A 10,735-nucleotide genomic window follows, 5' to 3' on the forward strand; every position below is an offset into this window, starting at 1 on the left:
CTCTGCGCACGGAAAGTTCGGACTTAGCACAAGACAAAATTACACTGTATTTCTTTATCAACGTCTTGAGGGTGAATGTATTTCGAGCAGACATTTTCAACAGCCACTTCCGTTACTGTAATGAACACTGAGGATTCAAGATGTAGCGGTAACAGACATCTTTGAAGTTTTCCCGTATATTAAGACAATCAAAAGCGGTATCATGATATAGGATTTTCTTTAAAATATATATAATGCCTCTGAGTAAATTGAGTAGTTTCATCTCCGTGCTTTCTAACGCGAATTTCTAGAGTATTTTTTCGAAATTTTTAGAGAGAGAGAGAGAGAGAGAGAGAGAGAGAGAAGAGAGAGAGAGAGAGAGAGAGAGAGAGAGAGAGAGAGAGAGCTAATGAAGGCATTGAATGAGAATGGAAATAGCGATTCTTAAACGGTTTATGGGGGTCTTGTCATAAGCGAAGGCGATGATGTTATCACATTATTGGTTATTTCAGGAACCGAAGGTGCGGCAGCTCTGCGCCCTGGCTAATCCTCTCATCATTGTGTCCTGTTTTACTCTCTCTTTCTCAAAGTGTGGAACTCCTACACTAGAGTTAGACCTCCACAACAGCCCTTTCTCTCATGGAAGTGGAGGGGGGTATATCAATGGTGTAAGGACTGTGCAACAACATTGAACAACATTGGGGGTTTTCTGCTCCCTCCCCCCAAGGCGATCTAATGATAGAAACAACATTTTTCGACATTTTTTCTTCACATTTTTACCCCTTGGAAGTGAGGTTTCATGAAATTATAAATTACCAAAAGTCAATTGTATTTGTATACCACTCACCTTTTTCATATTAAAACAAATATAGGTTAGATCATATTCATAGAGAACGAACAAAAGGTGTTTTACCGTCGATATAGTATCGAGTATCCACGAAGGTTAGCAGTACCTGCTATGGTATTCCAATAGCTTATCAAGTATATGGGGTTCTGTCGAATTTCTAATCAAGTAACAGCTTCCATCAGAGTATCTCGTAAAACCAGCTTGCCTGAATATCGATGATAAACCAGGAGGATGTTGCTTAATCCTGGTAAATAATGTAATGAGGTAGAGTAATACAAACACATCTGTACACGCGGGTAACTAATATCCATTACTGTATTGACACCTACCGTGTTCAAAGAAATACCAATTACGCTGTTTTAGATTAATGGCCTCTGCGTAGTAATAAAATTATTGTATTTGTGCATTTATCTTTGTTTTCCTTAAATGTAATAATAAACATAGATTTTCCTCTTAAATGATCATGATATGGAAAGAAAAAAACGTCAGGGAAGGAGATTTGTGAAATAAAGGGGAAGAAAATATGAAATGTGCTAATTAGTTTTTATTAATCAACAAACTAGGGTTATCACACTAGTAATTTACACGACCCCGTATCTTGTAGGATTGTCTGTGAAATAAGTGGGGGTACTGAAAAGAAACTTCAGACAAGTGAACAAAATATAAGTCTGCACAAGAGAATTTTAAGATTAAACGAGAATAAAGGGTTATTAGGGTGAATGGTAATAAGGACTTTATTTCACTAATTCTATATTGTGAGTCTCTCATCCTCGTGGACTGCACTAGAGCATAGTGGTTGTTTTTATCAATTAAACCAAACTGACTTAATCAGCAAGATGGAGCAGTGCACATTAGTATGGACAATGGGAATATGTAAGCAATGGATTCCAAAAGGTAATTATGAGTGGATATTCCAAATGAAGGTAGGATGAGAGAAGTGAAGAGTCCCAGATTGATTGATTGATTGAAAGTTTTCTGGCATCCTGATATCTAAGGTCATTGACGCCGGAAGATTCCCAGAACAGGAGACGAGTAGCGGTGCGAGTGCAAACGAATAGGAGAAAACTTATTTGTGTGTGGACACAAAGGTTGAAATGTTGAACCAACTTGCCACTATGGAAGTGAAATGTGGATGCAAGATGCAAATCAAAGAAAGGTTATGTTTTGAATTGATTCCCTCATATAAAAAGAACGGCGTTAGATAGGTTAGTGAAATAAGTTTACAATCCGAAATTTTTGAGTTATTCACAAGATGGAGCCTGAGTGTTTATGAAGTTATAGTGCTTGCATAACAAAATGGGCCAGTATGTGTAGAGATATTCAGTATAATACAGTGCTCGTGAGTCGTGTGTGCCGGCATATAAAGCGGCCAGTAGTGGAAGTTTTCTGGATATAGTTTCATCCCTTGTTCTTTTGCAGTATACGTTTACATATGTATACACACACACACACACACACACACACACACATATATATATATATATATATATATAGTGTGTGTGTGTGTATGCATGTATGTATATGAGTTACAAATCAACAGAACATCATGTTTAAAATATAAAGAAATTTCTACCTCACCTTGGGATAGAACGCTAGTCTCTTCAAATGAAAACTTTTTCATTTGAAGAGACTAGTGTTAGATCCCAATGTGAGGAAGACATTTACTATATATATATATATATATGATTATTATATATATATATATATTATATATATATATATATATATATGTATATATATATATATATGTATATATATATATATATATATGTATATATATATATATATATATACACACACAACACATTCACCAATTAACCTACTACCCAGCTAAAATGAAAACTAAAATCTGTAGTGTGGATCTGAGAAGGTCGTCGTCAGGGGAAATACAAGGCCGTCTTAGCAGGAAACTCTCAGCAGGGTGACACTTCAGGATGGTCAAGTGACTGACAGGATCAAAACTGATTAGGCAAATGAGGCGGAAACCGTTGGGTGGCGGAGGGGGATGAAATCCCAAGACGAACATCCACAGTGATATGCGGAGGTCGGCTTAAGCCGAAGGAGAGATGGTTGGAAGAAGGGAAGGCACTAAAAATACAAATAATACTCTAGACAGATAATATAGGCAGAAACAGGTTTTAAGCATTCATTATTAGCATAAACACCGAATGAGAAAATCTATGTTAACAAGTTGATAACCAATAAAAAATTTACCTAAATTCCTCATGTAAAGAAAGCAAGACTAGGGGTTTCCTTCAGACAGGAGATAAAACAAAAATTCTGAAATACAGAAGAAAAAAGTTTAAGAACAAATAAAATCAATACAGCAAGCACTGTACAGTACAAAGAAACAACCGCTTTTATCAGGGAACAGCTGACACCGTCACCCAAGTTTCTGTTGCAACAGTGACAGCTCGAGTCATCTTTTCAAAGGCAATCCCAAAACCATGAATACACAGTATATAATGCAGTACAAGAGAAGGTAGGAATTTTAAACTTCTTAATTACGGAAGAACAGAGAAAACCGATAAACTAGTAGTGTTAGCCAATAGCTGAAAATGTACACATTTATTGTTTAATTGGTGTCTTGTATTCATATTCTTTATTAGCTATGATTTTGAAAATTGGGCTTGTGTTAATGGTTTGGCTCGAAGTTGATATGGTCGATGTACTCGTAATGATATAATGTTCAAATCTGATGATATACATATTTTGATGACACGGAACAAACTAATGAATGTCACCCCGATGGACTCAAATAATCCAACACATGTTCCTTAACACCAATGTTCTCTTTCCTGTAGAGTGGTGAATTTCTTCAAGTTTATTATTGTAAGCTTTCATCATAACTTCTTGAATCTTTTTTTTTTAGTTTTCTAGTGAATGGTTTAAGTTTACTAACTGCACTTCAGCATGTCTAAAATGAACAGTCTGAAAAAAAACCACACTTGACTTGTTTTTTGGGGGGAGGGGGGAAGGGGGACATTTCTGCATAAAGAGGAGTAATTAACCATTGTAAATCAGGCATCCTTACATTTATCAAACAATGTTTACTTTAAAGTGAATAATTTTCTATGTCTAGTAAAACTGCGGTTCTCTTGGATATACAGTATTCTACCTTTTTTCTTGTATCTGAAATTGTGCTGCAGTTGAGAAATAATATATCACATACACACAAAACAGACACTATATATATATAATATATATATATATATATATATATATATATTTGTGTGTGTGTGTGTGTGTGTGTGTGTGTGTTGAAACAAGATCTGGATCTAGGAAAGTCCTAATGTTCGGATCATAAAATTTCCATTCATTCTGCATACTTAAAAAGGGGCTTGTAGCATGAAAGGTTAACCACAGGCTGATATATATATATATATATATATATAGAAAAAGTCAGCAATTAACGCCTTTCTAGCCTCAATGATGTTAATATCATGACAATCATAATTATCATTACATGAAAATTGCTGAAGTTTCGAGAGTATCTGAATTTTATACATAAAAAATATATATATAATCCCGATGCAACACAGATAACTAGAAAACATATAAAACAAAAGTGAAGAGTAAAATGATAAAAGAATTATAAAATGATAAAAAAAGGTTCAGCAAACTCGCCTGTTGTACAGTTATTAAAAGACGGTATTTAAAAGATACCTGTGTAGAGAAAAGAATCTTGCATCGTGATGCAGTCTCTTGTGCGTTCATTAATGGCACAGCTTTCTTTTTCTTCTCTCTGCTATTCTTTATCTCTGGTTTTATTTTTGGTCTCTCGGTGGATATTCGCCTCTCGCAAGAGAAGAGGTTGAAGTAAGACTTCTAACTATATTCTATATTCTGGTTTTATTATTCGTTAATCTATTTACAAATCATTCGAAGATGTGAGAAGGATAATTGAGTCTGGGTGATAAGCAAGCTTCCAAGAATAAGGGCAATCCAGAAAGACAATGTTCGTTTCAGATGAACTGTTCCCACAACGGGAATACCATATCGAGCAAACGTGATTGATTCATGAGAAATATGTGCTGCCATCACGGCAACAACGGTAACCAACGTTGAAGAATCGAGATTCTACATGGAATTTGAATATGTGATATTTCCCAAGGATTTCTACAAAACTGAAGTCTATGTACAATCTTATCTTTCAACTTTATTTAGAGAAAGAAGCGCAAAATATCAGTCATTACTGGAACTTGGATCTAACTTTTGATGCCTAGTGTGAGACAGTGGGTTGAAATAAATGGCCCCTAACTCCAAGATCAGTTAACGAGGCCCTTCATTCACTTTGCCTCAATTACCATAACATCAAATATGACGGACTCTCTTCGCACCCTCCCATTCTCTTTTGTGAACTAAATCTGATCTGCATCAGATGGCCTCTCTGCTCTACCCGGATCAAATAATCTGGTCTCTATTCTCTACTTGCAGCTGATTCTCTCTCTCTCTCTCCTCTCTCTCTCTCTCTCTCTCTCTCTCTCTCTCTCTCTCTCTCTCACTCTCAATTAGATGGTCTTTGTTCTTTACCTGCATCACATAATTTCTGTTCTCTATTTGCAACAAATGGGATCTATTCCCTATATGCATTTGATTGTCTCTGATCTCTACTTTAATCAGCCAATTACCGTTTTATACCTGAATCAGATGTTCCCTGTCTTTCCTCTGCTTTCAACCTGAATCAGATGGTCTCTATTCGTGTCCGTTCTTCACCTACATCAGATGGTCTCTCTTTCCTTGTTCTCTACCTGCATCACATGGTGTCTTTTCTCCACTTATCACTCTCTCTCTCTCTCTCTCTCTCCTCTCTCTCTCTCTCTCTCTCTCTCTCTCTCCTCTCTCTCTCTCTCTCTCTCTCTCTCTATTAGATGGTCTTTGTTCTTTACCTGCATCACATAATTTCTGTTCTCTATTTGCAACAAATGGGATCTATTCCCTATATGCATTTGATTGTCTCTGATCTCTACTTTAATCAGCCAATTACCGTTTTATTACCTGAATCAGATGTTCCCTGTCTTTCCTCTGCTTTCAACCTGAATCAGATGGTCTCTATTCGTGTCCGTTCTTCACCTACATCAGATGGTCTCTTCTTTCCTTGTTCTCTACCTGCATCACATGGTGTCTTTTCTCCACTTATCTCTCTCTCTCTCTCTCTCTCTCTCTCTCTCTCTCTCTCTCTCTCTCTCTCTCTCCGTTTTCTGCCCGCACCAGAAAACCGTTCTCTACCTGTATCATATGGTCCATGTTCTCTACTTACATTAGATGGCTTCAATGATTAACTTACAAACTTACAACAATATTCTCTCTCTCTCTCTCTCTCCTCTCTCTCTCTCTCCTCCTCTCTCTCTCTCTCTCTCTCCTCTCTCTCTCTCTCTCTCTCCTCTCTCTCGCTCTCCTTTCTTCCTACCTGTATCATATGGTCCATGTTCTCTACTTTCATCAAATAGTTTCAATGCTTAACTTACAATTATCTCTCCTCTCTCTCTCTCTCTCTCTCTCTCTCCTCTCTCCTCTCTCTCTCCTCTCTCTCTCTGTTGGCGTATCACATGGACTATCTTGTCCCTACCATCAAATGGTCTCTGTTTTCTACCTATAAAAGAACTTGAGAACAGAAAAGAACCCAAAAAAAACGATCCTTTAAATGCACCAAAGACATTTTGTTTACAAATAAAATGTCGAAAAACAAACAAACCGTTTACCTGTGCGTGGCTCTCCATTACGCAGAATAACCGAACGAAATCCTACTCGCCGCCATCTAAACCAAACAAAAAAAGGTTCTGTCCCTTTGAGCCTCTTTTAGCAAAAGATTAATTAGCCTTTGAGTTCAAAGGATTCCTTTGATAGCCAACTCCCTTTTATAGTATATATACAGATTTACTGGCATTCAAAAGAATATATTTAAAATGCCTTTAAATCGCCTTTCTATGAATACAGGTAACAAGTTCAAAATATATATCAAATACCTATTGAGAGTTAATGTGAATATTCAAACTCAACGGTATTGAAAGGACAGAAACGCTTCATTCTTCGCCACTAAAAGAGACTTCGTTTCAGTTAAGAATCCTCTTCATTTCAGTCCAACGTACACAAGCCAGGGCTGGTGAACTCGCACACACACACAAACAAACACATACCTCTCTCTCTCTCTCATCCTTTCATGATCAGTCTCCCCTAGTGTTACAAGGAATATATAAGTCACTGCTACACAGCTTATCTCTCATTGCCATGGTATCATTAACCTCGGTTGCGTGAGCGTAATGCCATACAATTTACAATCAATCAACCAACCTCTCATCCTCATTGCTTTTATAATCTCTTTCCATTCTTTGTCTCTCACGGTCATTGTTAATCTCTCTCTCTCTCTCTCTCTCTCTCTCTCTCTCTCTCTCTCTCTCTCTCTCTAGGACAGACCCAGACGTACCCGAACCATTCTCGTAATGACTCGTCGCCGACTACACAACCTACTTCCCAGGAAGGACGTACTCCAGAGAGGTCACTAAATTCATAACAATTTCCCTATATCACTCTGTTTCTACATTCATTTTTATATATAATCGGCTATGAAGACTTTGTTTCAAATGTAAATTGCACTTCACAGAAGCACTAATGTAAGTATGATTTTTATAACAATATTATTATCATTGTTAGTACTACTACTATTATTATTATTATTATTATTATTATTATTATTATTATTATTATTATTATTATTATTATTACTATTACTATTATTATTATAACGATGCGGCACGGAGCTCGACTAGTTCATTCACTCGAAACTAAAACGAACATTTTGTTTAAAACGAATAAGGTAAATAACCTAAAGCATGTGGGAAAGACTCTCTCTCTCTCTCTCTCTCTCTCTCTCTCTCTCTCTCTCTCTCTCTCTCTCTCTCTCTCTCTCTCTCTAACAAAATAGAAAAAAAATCAATAACTAGTATGGAGAAAAGATTCATCAAATTATACTGCAGAGAAAACGAGTTTGAATCCCCAGTGAAATCATTACTAAAAATACCGACGGCGTATATGGTGTCTTCAGCCCGTTAGCCTGCGAGCGTATAACGTCATAACCAGTCATAGTCAATGCTATTTCGGGCAATTACGTCATAGTGGGGCCGACGAGCAACTAATGAACAGTGACTATGGTCTCTGTCTCCCCACAAGAGGTTTAAGCAAAAACCTTCACACCATAACTGCCATAGGATGAAGACTCACAGAGACACTGTTTACAAAGACGCTGTCATATAACTAAAGTTAATTCACGTTGTTCTTAAAATGAATCATATCATTAGGTAATAAATTCGCTCTATTGTAGAATGAATGATTCCCAAGATAATGTTTTATGAATATATGTTTACTCTGTACAAGTAGACTTACATAATACATAAACAATAAATGTAACAAGATACAATTAAGAAAATCAACTACTTACTCGGCGAGATGTGGCGCTCGGTCATTATCATACGCAATTCAAGTTCATGACTACATTCGTCATGCAGAGTAATTAGACCATGATATACATGGTAGGGATGCAGTGCATGGCTGAATTTAGTTGTGGTGGAAATATCTCACAGGGAGTCTCTTGGGAAATTCATGTTAAAACGAGACACTGTACTTCTCGGAGTGATGATGATTATAATTCTATTGGTATAACATTTACAAAGAGCAATATGCAGGCATGATATCCTTCCTCACATGCAACACAAAGATTTTGTTATTTCATCAACTAAAAAATTATTTCCCCTGATAGCATTCAAAAGAACAGAACTATTATCTTTCAAAAGCCATTGATCCCCACTGACATTCTTCTTTATTGATTTAATTTTAAATGTTAGTCTTCATTGCTCAATATTTTTTTTTATCGTATTTAGTTGCTTTCCCTATTGAGATCCACTGACTTCAGTTATCCCAACTAGTGTTGAAGCTTCGCTGGCATTTATGATAGAAAACTAAGGCCTTTTCTTTATATTCTAAAACCCCCATCTCCTTTGTTTAGAAAATCAATTTCATCCCACTATATTTCTATTTCCTTCATTGGTAAAGCCAATCTATATAAACAAACAAATTAATTTCGGCTAAAGCCAATCTATATAAACAAACAAATTAATTTCGGCTTTCATCCTTCTTCTCATCGAATGACCCTTTCTAGTGATCATTTCCAGCGACTCTTGAACCAAACACGTGTTTTTCATCCTCGATCATTCCAAAAAATTTCGCAATGTTATAAATGTTATAAATTGGATTCATGACGCCGATATACCTGTAATTTCCAGATATTTCAAGTCTAGGTCTTTAACCTCTACAAACAGCATTTCAACCGAGAGATAAGACTCTTGCCTTGGCAGTTTTGCTTTTCTCTGAGGCGCCCAACTGCCTTACTAAACACTTACCGGGAATTGTATTCATCACATTTGATACAGATTCATTATATGAAACGTCTTTTATATGCAACGACAGAAAACGTATGTGCGTATATGACTATGCTTGTCAAACTAATTAAGAAACGGGGATTCTCAGACTAAAATTCATTTATTACGATTTTAATATTAAATATTTCGAGGATTTTTAGTTCATCTTTTGATTCTTTTAAATAATAATAATAATAATAATAATAATAATAATAATAATAATAATAATAATAATAATAATTTACTTTAATAGGACCAATTGTTTTAGGATGATGTTGCTAGCCATACGCCTTTCTTCACTGATTACTATCTATCTACAGCATTTAATTACTTGGTGCATAGTAAGTACTTAGATACATGGAATGCACCCACAGATAAATACACGGGCGACCAGAATAAAACTATTTAATAGGTAACATTATCCGGAAAAAAACAAAACAAAAAACAGAAAGAATAAAATACGAAACCATAAAACGTAGGCACTCTCACCGGTGCCTTGGGGTCCCAGCTCGGTCAAATGAAAAGTGTAGCGCCAAAGTATGTGCGAGAGAAATACGCCAGACTTTATAACAAGTCTATGAAGTTCAGTAAGAGCTGGCTATACAGAGAGAGAGAGAGAGAGAGAGAGAGAGAGAGAGAGAGGAGAGAGAGAGAGAGAGAGAGAGAGAGAGAGAGAGAGAGAGAGAATGATTGCTGCAACTCGGTAGGAGGGAAGAAGAGAGAAAAGAGGATGGGGCGGGAGGTATGTCGTAACGGAGGAGGGCTTCAGTGGGGGTACCTACCGAGAGCGAGGGGGCGGGACGCTTATATAACGCTTTACGCAACCACTAGCAGGATGGACCGCCTAGCACTCACAGTGCTACACTACTCCCTCCCATACGCCCACCAACCTCTCTCTCTCTCTCTCTCTCTCTCTCTCTCTCGTGCAAGTGTTCGTTTGAGATTGCTTATTACACGTATATATTTTTCAACATTAAATCGCTTTTTTTTTTCGTTCTCCTGAGAGAGACCAAACGACGCTGGATGGACCACTTGTGCGGATAACTTCCACATCAGCCACTTTATGCATCTACATAAAAAACTTATCAAGAGCGCATTAAACATCCGCCTCGCATACTTATTCAGCTATATCTCGCATGTACTTTCAGATACTCTCTCTCTCTCTCTCTCTCTCTCTCTCTCTCTCTCTCTCTCTCTCTCTCTCTCTCTCTCTCTCTCCACTTAAAAATATTGATACCAAAATCGGCTGTTCGAGTTATAAAAACAGCTAGCGATAGATTAAAACCAGTCAGACTTTTTAAGGACTTTTTCTCCGCAATAGTTAGGTGGGTGAAAATTAGCATTGGTTCAAATGTGTTATCGTTTAGTTTATAACGCGAGTATAACTATTATTATTATCATTATCATTAATGTTTAATACCTAATTGCCTTCGACAAAATCAAAGATTTTGCGAAGCTATGTATTCACACACGGTAACTGTTTTTGTTTCGTATTTTC

General features: G+C 36.7%; 1 protein-coding gene across 1 annotated transcript in view; it reads left to right on the forward strand.

The window, feature by feature from the left end:
* The window catches only part of LOC137645450 (circadian locomoter output cycles protein kaput-like), a 257,476-nt gene extending 256,805 nt beyond the window's left edge, over positions 1-671 (forward strand). Inside the window, exon 6 of the mRNA XM_068378254.1 lies at positions 492-671. Within this exon, the coding sequence (XP_068234355.1) occupies positions 492-671 (180 nt within the window). The remainder of the gene's footprint in view (positions 1-491) is intronic.
* The last annotated feature ends 10,064 nt before the right edge of the window (positions 672-10,735 follow it).

This window comes from Palaemon carinicauda, chromosome 8, assembly GCF_036898095.1.
Source record: "Palaemon carinicauda isolate YSFRI2023 chromosome 8, ASM3689809v2, whole genome shotgun sequence".
In the NCBI taxonomy this organism is placed as follows: Eukaryota; Metazoa; Arthropoda; class Malacostraca; order Decapoda; family Palaemonidae; genus Palaemon; species Palaemon carinicauda.